The sequence below is a fragment of the Tachysurus fulvidraco genome, chromosome 5 (genome assembly GCF_022655615.1).
Source record: "Tachysurus fulvidraco isolate hzauxx_2018 chromosome 5, HZAU_PFXX_2.0, whole genome shotgun sequence".
Taxonomy (NCBI): domain Eukaryota; kingdom Metazoa; phylum Chordata; class Actinopteri; order Siluriformes; family Bagridae; genus Tachysurus; species Tachysurus fulvidraco.
In genome coordinates this window covers 23227620-23247405 of record NC_062522.1, presented here as the reverse complement: position 1 = coordinate 23247405, position 19786 = coordinate 23227620, and the positions used below count along the sequence as shown (strand labels likewise).

General features: G+C 37.9%; 1 protein-coding gene across 2 annotated transcripts in view; it reads left to right on the top strand.

Annotated features, from left to right (window-relative positions):
• pdzrn3b (PDZ domain containing RING finger 3b) overlaps positions 1-13661 on the top strand; it is an 89145-nt gene extending 75484 nt beyond the window's left edge. For both annotated transcript variants that reach the window (XM_027147299.2, XM_047814184.1), the window contains 7 exons: positions 4360-4601; positions 6361-6448; positions 8564-8662; positions 9374-9436; positions 9529-9630; positions 10441-10557; positions 11240-13661. In XM_027147299.2, the coding sequence (XP_027003100.2) occupies positions 4360-4601; positions 6361-6448; positions 8564-8662; positions 9374-9436; positions 9529-9630; positions 10441-10557; positions 11240-12763 (2235 nt within the window). In that variant the 3' untranslated portion in view covers positions 12764-13661. The remainder of the gene's footprint in view (positions 1-4359; positions 4602-6360; positions 6449-8563; positions 8663-9373; positions 9437-9528; positions 9631-10440; positions 10558-11239) is intronic.
• The last annotated feature ends 6125 nt before the right edge of the window (positions 13662-19786 follow it).

Below are 19786 nucleotides of genomic sequence, written 5' to 3'. Positions count from 1 at the left end.
TCTGAATTTTAACTATTTTTTTCCTAGCATGGGAAAGTTTGTTCTCCCCAAACACCTGAAGCAGTGCTTATTAAGCTATGCAGAAATTCCAGTGAGAGCTTGGAGGAAGTGACCGTTTTTCTTTTATCGTTCTCTTCTGGAAAAATACTCAAAAAAAAAAAAAAAAAAAAAGTCTCACGCTTAAACAGGATTAAGTGGAAATAAATAATACTGTATTTTTCTATGCTGCTTATGCCCATCGCAAGCAGCCTGTCTTGCTGCCTAATCCACATCAAGAATGCATGTCAGGAGTTGCTTGGTCTTATGGCATCTAAAGAAGCTGCTCTTGCCACCATTAGGCATCCCCTGACAACTCTACTGGCTTTACTTATGTGACCAAACTGCTAATCATGTAAGAAAAGGAGGATTAAACACAACTGTAGACAGACCTCCTCTGTATTGAGAATCTTTGCCAATCTTTTTTTTTTTTCCCTAGAGTCTTCCAGCTCTGACTTATGTCCATACCTCAAATTTCTCTTTTCCTCTTATGGATCAAGAGTCTTTAAGAAATTGAGAAGGAAGTATAGCAGATTAGAAACCATAAAACTTCAGTTTAAAAGACATACTGCCACATTTTCCCAAGGACTAGCTTAAATCACAGCATGTGCAGAATGAATCAGTGCACTGATCAATACTTAAAGCCTATTACTCAGACTAGTTACTTAAAACGCATCCCTGCATGAAGAATCACACAGCTGATTCACTTTGACTGTTCATCCACAGCCAGCTAACTACAGCACTGAAAATGCAAAGCAGTGTTTTATTGCTCATTATTATTGCTCATCATTATTGCTCATCATTATTCCAGTCGACGAGTGTGTGCTGTGGCCTTCTGCCATTACCAAGGACTCAGCTGAATATTAACATTTACCCAGCTGCCCGATTTAACATAAAAAATCCTCTGAGGCATTAATAGCCTAAGACTTATAAGATTGAGCAGAACATCAAGACACTGAAAGGTCATTCTATAAGCAATTTTGAGCAGTTTGTCAGTGTAAAATTCCTGTTCAATAGCTTTGAGTTAATGAAAGGCTGTTTGAGCAGAAATGTTTACTTTACTTTACATTACTTGTGTCGTCTAGCGGTGACCATCTCCGTAGTTCAGCAAGGCGAGGAGTGTTGGTTCACAGAGTCTCTAGTGACTAGAGGCTACAGCTCCCAGCTATTGTAGGCTGTGTCAAAGGTGAGATTGTTGAATGGGGGATCTGGTAGAGTGTATTCCCTGGTGAGGAGCTGGATAAGGGAAGGATCCTGGGTGTAGAGCTAAGCCTGCATGGCCACTGCTTTGTCTCAGGGGTCATGGGTTCTAGAGGAAAGGGATTCCTCGGGAGGTTTTGCAAGGGAGCTGAGCACAGCAAAAGGAACGATTGTTTTGTTTTGGTTTGTTTTCTTTTTTAACTCGGTAAAAAAGGGAGAGTATACCATGGAATGAAAGCACAAAGGAAGACACTGAGAAGTGGATAGAAGGAGAAAGAGATAAGGGATGTACAGAGCGTGAACAAGAGGGTCTTTCCTGAATTCATAAAGCGTGAACAAGAGAGGCTTCACTATGACAGTATGCCGTAGAATTTAGCCAAGAGCTGAATCACATAACGCCTGTAGCTTATTGTTTTAACCTAACATTACTACAGCCATAACTTCTTTCAAATGGTGTAAATAATTAGGTCAGCAAATTGCTCATAGCTTAATTTTAAAGTAGATAGAAGAAAGTCACTCTTCTGACTTCTGATTTCATAATTTGAATTTGAGCTCATATTAGATGATCCAGCTTGCCTTCAAGATAGGATTAGAGTTGATATTTTCTGGTTAGAAGTGATCGCATAAGTGCTTCAAAGTTAAGAGCGCATGACTCGTCAGTGAGCTTCCTCATCACTGGAATAATGCCTTTGGACAACTCCTTACTGCAAGCTTTTAGTAGGCAAAAAGAGGGATTGTTCTTTAAGGATTTTGTTCTTAATGATTGCAGTGGATTTGTATGTTTATATGGCTTCCATGCAGAAATCTTTGTTGTGACAGGTATCAGATGATATCTTCCCTTATGCTCATCAGAATACTAAAACTGTGAGCTCACAAAACACAGAATACCTCCATATTATATTAATGTCAAAGTAAATCACAGAAATGGAATGTTGCATGTCAGTTTCCTATGAATTCACTTCAGTTTCATCATCCCTGAAATGTGCGTTTCTCAGCTGTAATGTTGAGTTGTGTGCCCGGACGTATAAATTCCCCAGGCGCAGATCCTATCAAAGCTGTCTCTCATCCAGGAATCACAAATGAACACATTGGGATATGCCGTGGACGCTGAAGCGCCTTGGGAGAAGCTCTGTTAGCACTGTGATAAGAGAGGCAGCAGACCCTGAGTTTAATATCCAGCTAGCTGTAGTGCTAAAATAGCCTCGGGCGTCTTAGTACCTTAATTAACCTAGCCAAGGTAGTCTTTCAGCTCATAGAAATCCACAACCCAAAAATGTGTATTTTTCTTGGGCCTGAACAGACACAGCCTGAAATACTTTTTACTATATCAGTGTATATTTCTGTTTTCAAATATTGGGGAACTAAATTCAATAAATTTAGTCTTGTACTTGATATTGTTTTTCCAAAATACCAGTTTTGCTTGGTGCTACTTTCTATACAAAATACTTTCTCTTCAAATACAAAAACTTAAAATCTGCCAATCCCATACCTAAAAACATATTTTACAGCTACTGTTATGCACTACACACTATATCAGCTTAAAAGCTGAGTAGTAAGTACATAGTATTAATCACAAAGTTTTCCTATAAATCAATTATCATAACCTTTAGATTAACAACTGGTGAAAAGTTAGTTTTAATATCTTGTTCTGGTGGTGTTCTCATCTTATCATTTAACACAGGTTTAAACACTAGAAGAATATAAATTGAGTGTTATATTTCCGTACAAACAGTCAAATAGACAATTTTATGCAGTTTGGTAAAACCTTTAACCCTTTAATTATAGAAACAGTTTAAATTAGCCTGTGAGAACCACAGATTTGGCAACAATACATAAACGCACCAATAGCACTTAGATCCTCAATCTGTGTTAAGATAGGCTATATACAGTATGATATGCTGTGACTCAATAGAATGTTAATTACTTGATTACACATCAGTTTATTTGTTTATTTATTTATTTATTCTGACAATGATTTTGCTTCTGATCCAAATTAGTATTTTTTTTAGGCATTTAGTTTTTTAATTAACTGGCCAAAATGCCTACATGTGTATTCAGATATCCCTAAGAAATGCATCAGACCCTGAAGGTTTCCGATTCATTAATTAGTCATTTAGCAAACCCACTGACAAGAAGACAATTTTAAAAATATGTCTCTTTCCTCGTCCTACTTTTTGTAATTAACTTTCTCTGCCCCGCTATCAGCGTGCTGCGCATATTAATCTCAGCCGGTTAACATTCTGCGCCCACTTAATCTCTCAGGGTGGCTCCATATTTCACTGGCCCTAAAATTGTTCAGCTAAAGGAGTCTACACACACACACACACACACACACACACACACACACACACCACTCTGTTCCCCACAATCTGGTTTCCCTAAGAGCCTTGGTTAATTAAGAAGGGGCTTGTTCTAATTAACTTTTCCCATTTTGCATCATTTACCTCTGACCCTGAAAAGAAGCAACATGAACATATTCTTTACAATTTATCTTCGGCTTGTGAGAAACTAATCAAATCAGTCAATCTGTGCAGACGTGTTATATTCAAATACTCCTACTACACAATTAGCGTTTTTTTTTTGTTTGTTTTTTTTGTTTTGTTTTTTTTTTGCTCTGTGCCATTCTATGGTTCATCCTTTTTTTATATATATATTTGGGTTTTTTTTTGTTCTTGTTGTTTTGTGGCACATCCCTGTTCTTGCTCTTCAATTGAAGAATAGCTTATGGAGGAAAAGCCTGCTGAGGTAGACAGAAGGCTCCTGAGAGCTCAGGGATGGGAGACTGCACCAGCTGTGTTTCAGAAGTAATGCTAGAGAAGAGATTGATATAATATATAATACTGTGATCATGGTCATGGATTGGGGCAGCATTTCAGTGTTTATTATTATTATTATTAATATTAATATTTATGTACAGTATGTGTCTGTAATGCATCTATATCCCTTGCTTTCCATACCTCAATATTTATCAAAGTTTCCTCATGCAATACTTTAGCTCTAAAAGACAACATTAATATGATTTTCCCTCTCTTTCCCTCTCTCTCTCTCTCTCTCTCTCTCTCTCTCTCTCTCTCTCTCTCTCTCTCTCTCTCTCTCTCTCTCTCTCTCTAACTCTTTGTCCAGGTAAATGGCAAAGACCTGTCCAACGCTACACATGAGCAGGCAGTAGAGGCCTTCCGTGCAGCCAAAGAGCCTATCATGGTGCAGGTGTTGCGCAGGAAGCCCAAACTGGCCGGACCTGAAGGGGATGCACAGCTGTTGGACATCAGTACACAGACAGACATCACCTTCCAGCACATTATGGCTCTCAGCAAGCTGCCTGCCTCAACACCTCCTGTACTTGATCAGTACATCTTGCCTGAAGGGTGAGTGGTTCCTCGTCTGGCCTGTCTGAATGAGGAAAGTGAAGGAAATATATATTTTTAAGGACTGCTTACATAGAGTAGACTTGATTACACATATTGCACATACGAGTAAGTAAATAACATTTAGTTCCAAAAAATAATTCATCCGTTGTGGATCTTGATGCTCTTTTGCAGTGGCATTCAACTAAAATTTATAACAGATGAGTTATATTAAATTGTTAGCTAAGAAAGGACTGGATAAGAAAGTAACATGACTGAAAGGTGATAATAGTTAACTTTTAATTTATATGAGTAAGTGACTCCAACTAAGACAATTTAAAGTGTTTTTTTTTTCCTCATGACTTTTAAAGTGACAGATAAAACACATTTGTTTTGAATTTGTCAAAATGAGAAGACTCGTACATCTCTTTGCAATAATCTTTAAACAAAATCTTAAAATTCTTGGCAAATCAAAGCAGAGGGTGGAAATAAAATGTGTGGAAAGTGTCCCTTTTCTGACATTACTAGGGTCCAGTCCAATGAGGTGCATTAAGATTAACTAATTTCCATAAATTACACGATAAAATTATTAGAAAACTAAGACACCGAGCTACAGTCTCATACATATATTGCCTCTACCATAGTGTTTTCTCTAGTACCAGGTCTGATGTGCTGAAAGCATTTGCTGGATTCCATGCCTTACAGGATGCATTTCTACTTAAAAGTAATTAAAGCTAAAAACAACAATCTAGGGTTGTAAAAGTTAGACTACTCCATTCTATCCCATTACTTTTGTAATTAAAGCATTTTATCTAATCTATTTAAGTTATTTTTTAATGCAATAATACGGTGTAGAGTTTACTTTATTCAATCCTGTAGAGAAATTAGCAATCGTGTTCAATAGCACTAGAAATCTTGCAGAATATTTTAATGTGGGAACTGAGGAGTTTGGGTTTTTTCCCTCTCTTACTCTAGTCTCTCTAGATGACCCAATGCTTCATATCTCTGTCTCTAACTTTCTATCTCTCTCTCACTCACTCACTCGCACACTCACTCACACTGGCTCTTGCTCTCCACTAAACAGCACTCACATTTCCAGTGCATAACTAAATCTGATTTCACTGACGGTTTCACTTAATTAACCACCCTTCTTTCTTTCCCCTTGGAACATTAACCTATCAGTTCATGTGCGAATCTGGAGGTTAATTATGAGAGCTTTCACTGAAGCATATGTCAGTCGGTAATGCATGGTTTTCCAAATGATGAATACATCAAGGACTGGAAGTAATTTTAGGGCCTGCATTAAAATTATACCCTGATTATATCAAAAGCATTCATTAAGTTCTATTTTATTCGTATAACGCTTTTAACAATGGACATTGTCTCAAAGCAGCTTTACAGTAATATGATTACAAAGACGATATGAGGAAGAAACCATGAGAGGAAGCCATTTCAAAAGGTACACGTTCACAGCTCAGCATCACCAGAGAGTGTGATTTGGAATAATTTCCACTCTTTTAACGCTTATATAAGCAAGTGTAACCATGAGCCTTCAAGCAACAAGTAAGAACATCAGCGTAATTTCTGAATTCGTTCTAGATTTATTCATTGTAGATACATAAATTCCTTCCTGCCAAAGCCATCAAATAGTCAACAATGGAGACCCGAGTGCAGAATCGTCCTTCATGTCATAGAGGAAATATGTTTAGAACCTGTAAAAGTTTGTATACGTACTGTATATTTTATAAGCTGTTTTATGGCGGTGATTTTCTTTTTACAGACACCCTTCTGGGCATGAATATTTCGACCCGAATGATTACCTAGAGACCATGCAACAAGATATGGAGAGAGAGGAACTCGAGTATGAGGTAACACTCACACAAATTCTTATCCTTTTAATTTTAGAATTGTTATATATTTGTTCTTACCAACGGGTTCTCCACTCCCACGCTCTCTCTTTTGCCCTCTCTGCCTCACTTTTCCACTCCAGCTCTTCCCCTGAGCATAAATAAAGATATATTTCTATTGCTCTGTCACTGTAGCCTTCTTAACAGCACAGCTTAAAGCCTGTCTGTCTCCAGTGCAGCAGCATTAAGACAGTTTACTCGGTACACACCCCTGTACTAGATCCATTCTATTGACAAGCCAGTCCATTAGAACTCAATCCAGGCCAGTCCTATTGAAGACATCAGTGAGATTGTTCTTTTACAAATGTCACCGATTTCCAGGTCTCCGATCTCCAAGTGAAGCATGAAACGAATTAGAATTGGGAGACGAATTGCGAAGAAATTGCAGTCACAGTGCAGAGGCATTAGAAAAATGAGATGTCTGAAGGGTCTTCAGTGTATTAATAATGAGGTGAAGTTCAGGTTTTTTTTTTTTTTAGACAGATGTTCAGCACACAGTACTAGGCTTTGACATTTCATTGGCCCTGAGGAGCATTCATAACTCACCGTGGGGCCACAGAAACACAGAAATGATTAATAGAAAAAGCCAAAGCGACGCTGCGCCTTTCTCACAACCAAATAAATAGTCCTTTCCCTAATGACCATTGAACTTGTCCTGCCTTCAGGTGCGATGTGAGGGGAAGCATGATGGGGCGAGCTATAGTGGAGAAAACCATATTCCTCTGTTATAGTTTTGAAATTTGCATTTTCACAAATAGAGCCTTAATTATCAAGCATTATACTAATGAATATTTGTATTTAGCAAGGACATTTAAATGCAGTGTGTATGAAAAGTAGTACTAAGGCAACTCACCAATGTGACCCGAATTCCATAGGTTTTCAAATCATATGCTTGCTGATCAGTTACAGTATTTCAAATTGTGTTTAACTTTCAATTGCACAAACTGAATGATTATTTGTACAAAACTATTTTACTATATATTTATATCAATATTTATTTTTAAAAAAAGAAACACTAGTATATGTACATACACCCAGATTTTTCATTGTATCTGTTATTCTAATCATTTCTGTTTATTTATTTATTTTAGCAACTACTATTTTTTTACTTTTAGCGTACACATCTTCACATCTCGTATCTCTCTCATCATGTCTCAACAGCTTGAAAAGCAAAAACATTCAGCAAATCCACAAATCAAGGCAGCAGTTTAAATAGAATAAAAGAAATGCCACTATATAAAGAACAGTGTGTCCCCGTTGTAGTCGGTGCACCGTGATGACTGAGCTGCATTGCACTAGTTTGTCATTTAGTTGTCACTTTCAGCTCTCTCAAAGCTTTATTTTTAGTTGGCATCATTTAAATGCAAATCTGCTGGATGATTATGATGATTAACGGGAGTTTATGGATGATTGGTTGTATCAAGATACACACTTGAGGATGGAGAAAATCAATTCAGGTCAGTTTTAAAATCAAACTGTAGTCAATCTGTTATGAATTTTTGGTCCAGTTTGGACTATAAAAATGATTTGGCTCAAAGACTGAAAAATGATTCCTGTTGCTGGCAGGTTTCACATACATTCAGGCTGCACTGATGGATCATGTGATACGATAGAACAACGGCAGTGTAAAATATGGACCAGAAAGATTTATTAAAGAATAAGACATTCTATTAGCACAAGTGTCCTTGGTAGAAATTGAATCTGAACCGGTTGCACTGAAGTGCAGGCGGAGGAGATTGAAGGAGATTTGGGTAGTCAGCCGTTCGATCCGCCTCCTCTCCTGGAAATAGCAATCTGTATTTTACCGATTACAGGTGTTGACAAGTGATAAATGAGGCTCGACTCTAGTGTTTATTCTGAGCTCTTCATTCATCCTGTCAGCCCTGACTCTGAAAAATAAAAGACTCCAATCCAGTTAAAAGCCTGCGAGACTGATAAGAGGGGCAGTGCCTGTGTTGTTCTGCTGATGTCTATATGTCAGTTAACACTGGTAATGTACTATATATGCTAATGTATTCTGTATGTATAATGATATATGCATGATTAAGAAGAACAAGTTGTTTTGTTTCTTTTCAGGAAGTGGATTTGTACAGGACAAATATCCAGGACAAGTTGGGCTTGACTGTATGCTATAGGACTGATGATGAGGATGAAACTGGGATATATGTCAGTGAGGTGGGCTCTTTTGTGGTTGCATTAATTTGTTGTTCATAAAAAACATTCTAAAGCAACATTATTTTATTATATATATGTTTTGTGTGTGTGTGTGTGTGTGTTTCGTTTTTTTTTTTCTTGCTTTTCTTGAAGTGATTGTATGAATGATTGTAATTAGCATTATTTTTGGAAATATATTCAGAATGTCCGCAAAGCTTTTATAGAATTTTAGACTTTCGTGAAAATGTATTCAAAATATTTATATTTTTAGAACTAGTGAATTTCTTGTGTGTGTGTGTATATATATATATATATATTTGGAAAACTACCTGAACTAGTGAATTTCCAAGCACAGAATTCTTCTTTTAAACTTCTTTTAAATCCGTGAAGACGCATAAGTAATCACATGTAATTAAAGCTGTGTTGATGCTTGACGAATGAAAGAGGGCTTTGGCTGAATGTATTTCTGTAATGTCACACAACACATCTTGGTTCAAACCTGCTTTTTTTTTTTTTTGCAAACTTGCAAGCTGCTACACCGATCATGACCGTTGCTTGGGAGCGTGTTCTTTTCTGCAATCGCAAAATCACTAAAGGGACTGTCAACGTTATTAGATTGTCATTTAGATGAATTGATGCATTAAATGAATCTGATTTTAATAACGCATATTATAACTTTTTTATAAAGTTTGCTTTTGCTGAAAACAGGTGTATTGATTCTTTCTTTGGCAGATTGATCCAAACAGCATTGCTGCAAGAGATGGTCGAATCAGAGAAGGGGACAGAATCATCCAGGTTTGTACTTTGCTTGGATACACACAAGACTCCTATGTTTTACACACCAGTGCATTGACATTCAGTTTACATCGCATGTGACTGTGATTCAGATCAATGGCATAGAGGTGCAGAATCGGGAGGAGGCAGTGGCTCTGCTGACGAGCGAAGAGAACCAGAACGTGTGCCTGCTGGTGGCTCGGCCAGAGATACAGGTATATAAGCAATTTCAAACATGAGCACACCATCACCAAAAAGGAATTGCTGTCTCTACGTTTTAGGGCATCGGTAGCCGTCACCGTATTTTTAGCACAGACATTTAAAAAAAAAAAAAAAAAAAAAAACTTAAACTTAAAAAACATCTGTACTGAGTTACAACTTATGTTAATTAGTTCACTTCCCAGTAGGATACTATGACGTACATTTTTTTAAATACCAAAGCTGCCCACGGAGATGGCTCAGGGTATACAATACACAGTACAATGGTTTCACCATTGTAGTTACTCAGCATGTTTCAGAGGTCTCAGGGGAGATCCCTAGGATTTAAACAGTCTGCCTAACAAATAAAGTAAGATACATTGATAAGGTAAGATACCTTTTGGTATACAATACAACATAATTTAGGGACCTTTAGGGAATTAAGGACATTTAAAACAGTATACTGTAAAATATTTACAAGATTTCACATATACACATCTCAATATACATTTCAATAACCAAGGCTATATACATATCACACATTGAAGTGTACTGTATGTAGCCTAAATCCACTAGAGGCATTTTGCAGATTGTCTACAATGAATTTCATTTCTGTCACTTTATATAAAGTGTACCTTATTGCATATTACATTACAAATATTGCAGTCCATTAACACTGTTTTGCTCTAAATGCACTGAAAGCTCTAATCCATGCAAAAAAAAACCCCAAAAAAAACGAATAAAGAAACCTTTGTCTGTTTAGGACAAATGTAACCATTCATAGTAGGCTGAGATTGATGGCTGTTCCCATTTGTCTTCTGATACAGCTCGATGACGGATGGATGGAAGATGACAGAAACGATTTCCTAGATGATCTGCACATGGACATGCTCGAGCAGCAGCATCATCAGGCCATGCAGTTCACTGCCAGCATGCTTCACCAGGTAAGCAGTCAATCAGACACATTCTTCACGTGTCAAAAGTCTTGCGTGTAGTCTCCAGCTCTGTCAGTCATCAGTCAGTCATTCCATTAACCCCATCACGGCAGATAAATGACCTGAAGTGAGTTGTTTTTGTAGGAATTTTGTCTGGCTTTTAGAATCAATAGCTAATATGCCCCTTAACTTTTGATTTTTAATGAAATCCTGTGCAAATTAAACTCTATTGAAGAAAGCAGATTCTTGACTGGTACAGTTCTGTAAAGCTTAGGAGAGAACTTCATATGTTAACTTCATGTTCTTTCCCACTGCAAACATTTTCTGTTTCTGACGCCAAGGAGATTCTCGTCCACTATTCACCAACTTTGTCCCAATAGTATTTAGTGTAGAAACATGTCTATGTAGTGCAAAGCAGAAGCTACTCAGAACTATTGAGCAGGCCACCTTTATAGTCTGCTCATCAGTATCTTGGTAAAAGCTCAAAACAAATATTAAAATGGAATCTAAATAATTTATGCAACATTCATAATTTTCCAAGTTCAAGTCAAGTCAAGTCACCTTTATTGGCACATGTGCCTTGGTGAGTGAAATTCTTGGGAGCGAGCTAGAACAAGAACAGAACAATTTACAGACAGGTTAGGGGAAAAAAAAAAAAGTCAATTCCAATGTCTTATTTTTTCCCTACCAGAATAAACCTGTGGAGGGTGGAGGCATGATGGACACAGGAACACTGCTCTCACAGCAGCACGAGAAGGACAGTGGTGTGGGCCGCACAGATGAAAGCACCCGCAACGACGAGAGCTCAGAGCAGGAGAACCTCTGTGATGACCAGACCAGTGCCTCTACCACACTGGGTAGTCGCAGGCGTCTGGCCTACAGTCAGGACACACTGGGAAGCAGTGACCTTCCCTTCAGCAATGAGTCCTTCATCTCAGCCGACTACACTGATGCAGATTTCCTGGGTGAATTCCCAGCTGATGAGTGTGAGCGCTTCAGGGAGTTGTTGGAGCTTAAATGCCAGGTGAGGAGTGGGGGTGGCTTGGCCATAAGCTGGCCCAGCTTTGGTGTAGATGGCAGGCAAGGATTCTGTGGTGCAGGGGATGATGACGTGGACAAGGAGCTAGAGCTTCTTAATGCAGAGCTGCGTAACATTGAACTAGAATGCCTCAGCATTGTGCGGGCACACCGTACGCAGCAGTTACGTGAGCAGCCATGGATGTTGCACAACAGCGGCTTTCGCAATTACAACACAAGCGTGGACGCACGGCGCCACGAACTGGCTGACATCAGCGAGCTCCCCGAGAAGTCAGACAAGGATAGTTCAAGTGCCTATAATACAGGAGAGAGCTGCCGAAGCACACCACTTACCCTAGAGCTCTCACCGGACAACTCTTTACGCCGGGCCAGTGAAGGGCTTGCAGAAACCAGTGCAGGAGGTACTGTAACAGGTACTGTAACTAATGCCAGAGCCCCGAGGTCCATGCTGTCACCTGTCCAAGAGTCTTCTGGATCAAGCAGGAGTCACACTGCTCCTCTGAAAGAGCCTGATGCTGGCCACCATTCTGAGGCCAAAGAACGCAAGCCGAATCGCCTCAGCCAGCCACATTCTCCCTACAAGCATGCCCACATCCCAGCACATGCTCAGCATTATCAAAGCTACATGCACTTGATTCAGCAAAAGTCAGCTGTGGAGTACGCACAGAGCCAGTTGAGTCTTGCCAGCATGTGCCGTGATCCTGTCTCTGCCGAGCCCAAGGCAGAGTGGAAGGTGAAGATCCGCAGCGATGGTACCCGGTACATCACCAAAAGGCCAGCACGTGACCGCCTGTTAAAGGAGCGTGCCCTGCGCATACGAGAGGAACGCAGCGGAGGAATGACCACAGACGACGACGCAGCCAGTGAGCTGAAGATGGGCCGCTATTGGAGCAAGGAGGAGCGTAAGCAACATGCTGTTCGTGCCAAGGAACAGCGCCAACGTCGAGAGTTCATGAAGCAGAGTCGTACAGACTGGCTGAAGGAGCAAAGTGGGAGTGGCCCCGACGACAAAAAGGAGGTCAACATTATTGAACTAAGTCACAAAAAAATGATGAAGAAGCGCAACAAGAAGATCTTCGATAACTGGATGACCATCCAGGAACTGCTCACGCATGGTGCGAGGTCTCCAGATGGGACACGAGTGTACAACTCACTGCTGTCAGTAACTACAGTGTGAGCTGGTGGCTCTGGCTGGTGTACATAAGACACTACCGATTGGGGTAGAGAATCCTGCCTCGTTCAATGTGGCAATGTTTGTAAATAAGGAAGTAGTATCTTTGTTTGAAGGGTTTTGTGATCAGCAGTTGAGGTACGATGAGAGTTCCAGAGAACGGACTTGGAGGAGAGAAAATGACACAACGGTTTTGCATAATACTTTCTATGTCGTGCTTGCTTTTTGAGGATTTTTGCTTTATAAAGGAACTTTCTTAATATTTGGGCCTTTCTGAAAGATTTCTACAAACAGTTTAAAGACCACTTGTTATAAAACAATTAACAGCAACATTTTTATTACAAGTTTTTCAGTATTTTACTTCTCATGCATTCATTTGCTTATTTAAAGTAATACAGTGTATTTAGCTTCATGGCCAATACAGTATCTTGGGCGAGAACATTGTTACATTTTTTTTCCAACAACACTACAAACACAACTGTATTCTAATTATTTTAAAGGTGCTGTTTCAAACGGTTGCATGATTTGTGTTACAGCTGTTAAATAGGTCAAGACAACTTAAAGGTGCATACCTCTGAGAGCAAGTTCTCCTTTTGTTAATACGGTAAACTGTCCATCAGTCCGCATTGTAAAGAAACATTGTGTTTTTATTTTCTTGAACAAAATGAAGACATAGTCACTAATCTGCTGATTTAAGTACAGTTCTCAAAATCGTAGAGAAATCTTGAGACACAGGAAGCAGTATTGCAAAAACACTTTTAATTGCTTTGTGTGCATTATCATTTTGCAAAAGACATTTAATAAGATTTCTATTTATGTATATAGCTTACAATCATGGAGGTAAACAAATTGGTCTTAAACAAATTTAGTGTCAGGATTGGCCCTTTACAAAATGCTTTATAGTGGGAAAAAAATGAGTGACTAAATAAATAAATGAATAAAAGTCTTTTGTATTGGACTCCATGTATCAAATCAAAATAACAGCAAATCTTTAGTTACCAACACAATTTGATGTCTTGTAAAATGGGAGAAATAATAAATTATTGTTTTATATTTGATAAGCTTTGTTGCATTATTTGTGGCAGAAATGTTTCTGGATGAATCTGGCTTTAACCTGAAAATGAATGCAGAACATTTTTCTTTTAAGAATTTTAGACCTAGAGATTAATATCGTTTTATAATTCCACAAAACCACAAACCATATCAGACATCACTTCACCCACAGGCAACCGTTTTTTTTGTTTTTTTTTAAAAGCTTTGTGTGTGTATATTTAGTCCAATTTTATTTGTATAGTGGATTTGACTATAGGGCATTGTCACAAAGCAGCTTTACAGAAATCTATTAACTCAATATAAATTCTACGTTTTTTTTTAATTCCTCCCTTATGAGCAAGCCAGCGGTGGCCAGGGGAAAACTTCATGGGATGACATAAGGAAAAATCCTTTAGAGGTACCAGACTCCTCTGGGGGAATGCATTCACATCTTGCTGACACTGAATAGTGTGATAGCCTAGTGGTCTTGTGGCTAAGGTGTTGGATTACCAATGAGAAGGTTGTGAGTTCGAATCCCAGGTCTACCAGGCTGCTACTGCTGAGCCCCATAAATTGAGATAAAATGTAAGGCTCTGGATAAGAGCGTCTGCTAAATGCTATAAAATGTAAATGATTATAAGTAATTTCCCTTTAATATCTGTCTATTGTGTTGTCATAAGTGAGATTATGTACACGGGGGAAAAAGATTGTCTTTCTTTTAACCTTTCAAATGTTCACTGACAGAAACTTGAGTGCAAACTGTTAGAAACCCTGAAGATGGCTTAACTATGTGGTAGCATCCACAGCAACCCCATGTATCTAATGGAGCTGCGTTGTTTCTGTTCATCCAGCTGTGAGCATTCCGAGTGAACGAGCTTAACAAATCCTTTCTGCTTGTTTGAAACCCTTCCCTTTGCACAGCGATTCACAATGGCACATCCACATAACAGAGCAAGTCCTCAAAAACATGCAATTCATGGTACTTTAGTAACAATTTAAATTTGTTTACAAGAGCTTTTCAATCCGCTGGCATGTGCGTTTGGATCTCCGTGAGTCCAGAGGAATAATTATGCTAATAGTAGCGGTAAGGTTGATTCAGTCTCACCCTCTTCAGTGTCTTTTGGAATGTAATTGATGGTTCTCTTCCTCAGGGTTGATGCAGACCACTGTGTGTGATTTATTTCCCCGGAGAATGATTCACACACACACACAAACACACACACACACACGCACACAAAGAGGAGCACACATTGTTTAATAGGAGATAACAATATGCCATGCAAGCCAAACAAAAAGCTGCTCGCATTCAATTCCAAAATGGCTTATTCTCTTGATGCAGACTGAGATTACTTTGAGCGCGCTCTCCAGTTTGTCGCCTCTGGCATGTTTTCATATCGGTATTGAATTAGACCAGGCAGTCCAGGAAGGCCGTCCTCATGTCGTCGTTTAAATGCCACGGCAGAAGAATGCAAGAGTGAAGCAGCTGTTGACTGATAAGGCCAGTGTGCTTGGGTTTCTTGGCTCACTCTCAGCCTTTCCTGAGGAGACAATGTTAAGGGCCTATTTTTATTGAGAAAATGCGGCAGGTTACAATATAAATCTCATATTGACAGAACCTGTATTTCATTTGTAAATATACCATGAGTCTTCTAGTATAAATATCTCCTTATGTTCTAGCATAGCAACAACATTAAAAGTAAAAAAAATGACATTTTAAAGTTGATAATAAACCATGTTAAATTATTATAAAACATAGATTCACTCAGTTGTAGTGTTTTATAAGCAGACACACTATTGGATCTTTTTTTTTTTTTTTAAGAACTCTTGTTCTTTATTTTCTATACTCAAATGATTATACTGTAATTAAATGTGTTCAGAATCATCAGGGCCAAAATCTGATATATTAACATTATGGATTAGCAAATTAGGAGCTGCAACACAACATGGGATTACGTGTTTACAAATGAGGTAAAACTCAACTCTTTGTTTTATTCAGTTATTTTTACAAATTAATATTAGAAAGATTTTTGAAAGATTTGGTGTGCTAATATTACTGGGAATCACATTCGGACATGGTGCACTTAGAGGCAAAATATCCCTGGATGGGTTTACATCCACCATCACAGTCTACGGTACTCCTGCAGTCATACAGCAAAATCTAATTAGTCAATGCTTTAGGCAGCAGCTCAGTGCCTAAAATAAAGCAGATAAGGTCAGGAACTTCCCTTAATGTTTACACCAAACATCCTGTGAGACACGATGACAGATGAGAACTTTTGTTAGTATCATTTCCTCCGTTATATCTTTCCTTCAGTTTTAAACGTTCGGTAAAATGTTTCACTGATTTCCCGATTTATTTATTTCTTTTGCCATCAAATGCCATTAAAACGAGTAATCACACATCCCTCACCACCCAGCACCACTGTTTGCCAATTATTGAGACGGATGTTATAGTTTAAATAGGCATAATAAAACAATTTATCACAAAATATCATGAAACAATGCTATTTTCCATATAGGGAACTTTATGATGTGTACTTACGTTTCAGTTAAATTATTTACATTTTAAATGAGTGTGATAGGGCTCTCTGATTTACCCACTTGTGGAATGTAGAAAAAGTTTACTTGGTCATCTATGTCGTTTGAAAATAAAACACTATCATATTTAAATGTAGGAAAAATGCTTACTTGGGTGTCTTATAGTGCAAAAATATGGCACATGGGCTCCTATATTGTTGACATCACTTATATTGCAAGCCATATCTCTCTGGCCCCTAATTTGGGATGCTTTTCATGAACTGCTCCCCATGACAAATTAATTGAATAACACTGACATATGGGCAGGTTTGAGTATTTCAGAAACAGCTGATCTGGGATTTTTACACACAATAGAGAGTTTTTGCAGAATGATGCCAAAATTTTGTGAGAGTGACAGTTCTGTGGGCAGAAATACCTTGTTTATACAGTAAGAGACATCAGAGGGGGAAAAAAAGCTTCCAGGAAGGATTTAGTAACCCAAATAATCACTGTTTACTACCATGCTAAACAGAAAAGCATCTCAGCATGCACAAACCGTTGAAGCCGGAGGTGGATGAGCTACAACAGTAGAAAAAATAATTAAGTTCCACTCCTGTCCGCCAAGAACATGAGGCTATCCTGGGTACACACTCAGCAAACTGGACAGAAAAAAAATCACCCTTTTCTTTTTCCAGTCTTCAACTGATGTGGTCTTCTGCTGTTTATCAAAATTCGATGTATTGTGCTTTATATAAAATACAGAAGCTTCTTATATGGCATTAATTCAATAATACCCTGCTGTTTTTTTCACATATACAAGGTCTACAAAATAAAGACCGGCCAAGACTGAATTAATTACTTTAGACTTAATATATAAAATATTATGCTCATTGTGAATACATGTCTGTGGGGTTTGTGGTAAATGATTTAATCCATTAATCAAAGCATTGTTGCACCTGGTATTTCATCTCTTAATACTCTTGACTCTTGTTTATAGTGGACCTGCTTTTGTGCATACACTTCACATTCACAGTCCTAGTCAGATATCATCATGGCTCTTTTGTCAAACATGAAAGAAATCACTATGTCGCTACATAATAATATCTAAATAAAAAGATAGTCACCATTTTCTTTTCTTAACAAGCACAACAGTGTTCGCTCAAATTGCGCTTCTGTGTGATTTGTGTTGTGTTCAAATCCCAGTGCTGCCAGAGAGCCACTATTGGGTCCTTGACTAAGACACTTTACCCTCAACTGCTTAGCTAAAGCATCTGGCAAATGAGTTCTTTGGATAATTGTCCCTCAGTGGGAATATGAATATCTAAAGATACCCATTTCTAAATCTGGCTGGTTTAATGACTGCTATTTTAAATGCAGATTGAAAATTAAACACAAGTCTAGTAGCCATTATAGTAAGAAACGTTGACAATTTTAAAACGATTCACAGATGTTGCTGTCCATCATAACCTTTGAATTGATACCACAGCATTGTTTATTTCTTAAATCTGATTTCTCAGAAGATCTTGATTCATTTTCAGTGTCAACATGGGTCTGACTGCAGTACCACCTGTAATTCAAACCACATATTTATATTGCTTGTTCTAATACATATTATGTTATCATTTCATCGAGACTTAACGGTGGACGCTAAGTCTAATACTTAGACTCATATTTTAAAATGTTGCTCTTGTGTAACAGGTCATTTCTATAACATCATTGGTCAACAAATAATTTGTTACCCAAACGGTTTTGACATGGCACATAGAAATGCAGCTTAGATACACCTAGTACTATTGTTTCATTTGCGAATAGGCGGCTGTGCTAAAAAGCACTGACCGTGCAGTAAGTATATGCTTTCAGGGCTGAAATGTGTGGAGCATAAAGCACTTGTCAACCCAACAAAGATATTTTTGCCTCTTCTTCATATTAATCTTGCAAGCAATGTACAAGGAAATTGAAGGTTGCCAATACTTGAGACAGATGTTTTCCAAAATAACAGATGGCAAAATACAGAAAGCATTTTTTTTATCGTTCCAGAAATCAAATAGGTCATCGATGACTGGCAGTTTGAAAATCTTCCAGTTGGACCATTAAAATTTTGCATGGAAGTCATTCAAGTTTGTTGCTGAAAATCTTTTTGGAAACTATAGAGCACCAAAGTACAGCCAGCTGTTGGCAAAATGCAACTATTTTGATGCCTCTAGCATATAAAACCAACATCAACATGTAACTAAAGGTGTGTGTATTTTCTGCACTCATATTTACTCAGGCGCTCAGAGGAATTATTGGTGCAGTGTGCAATGAACTTGGTAAAAGTTCTCTAGACATTTAGATGATCTAAAAATATTGCTGCATCATTGTTGCATACCTCAAGCATCAGACACTAGTTAAGATCCATGGAGCTATTTCAATGTGCTAGCACTACCAGATAATTAAATATTCATACTGTGTCAAATTTGTGTTTAATGTGTTTCTCCAAATTATTACAGGACCTTATTATATTTATGTTCAATAATTTTTGTAACACCTATGTAAATAAATATATGTCCAGTGTAATCGTTATCTTGAAACCTTTTGTAAATACATGATTAACATTTATTATTTATGATTCTCCAGTTTCAGGGCTTTGCAAATCGGACATAAACCTGTTTGAATAACAGTAACAGTAGCTTTGCATTGGGATACGTCACACCACCACATCATTGATTATCTTCCTTACAGCACACCATGTTCTATTTCTTAGTTATATAAATATGATTCTGGATATTTACTGGACTGGGATCTGTGGTGTTTTGTTGCACACCAAATGTGGCTTTAACTTGTCTGCCAACACTAATTATTATTGCCAAATACTGAAAGCCTGTCAAAAATCACCATTAATATGTCTAATATGATGTCCTTTTGCATGTCAAAATCATTGCATATTTATTTTTCCATCAAGAGAAGGAAGATCTTCAGTCATGGAAAATATAGCACAGAAGAAAATTCAATCGGTTTAATCAACAAGGCTTTAAAAGAAGCATGTGTGTAATACACATCAGGCAGAGACATGGTTTGGATAATGGCACATATTCATGAGTATTCATTATTCCATTGGCTCAGATTTGGAGTTATTCAGTAAACCAGAATGTTTCCAAGGGTAAAGCTGTAATACTGCTAGACTGTGAGCCCAGAAGAACTCACTGCTTAATGAGAGCAATGTCTGTACAATTAAATGTTTTTATTCAATATGTGGAATGAGGAACCTACAATACAAACTGTGAACAAAATGCAAGAAACAACACAGAATATGACATTAGATTTTGTTAAATCACAGAACATCCAACCTGTTAGTGTATTTCTTCAATTTAAAACTTAGCTATTCAGCTGTCCATCACTTTGTATCGATGAATTCTGAACAGTGACACTTACACATACATACAATGATGTACTTTTTGTTGTTTTTGTGTTGGTGTGTTTAGGCCTGTAGTAAAACACAAA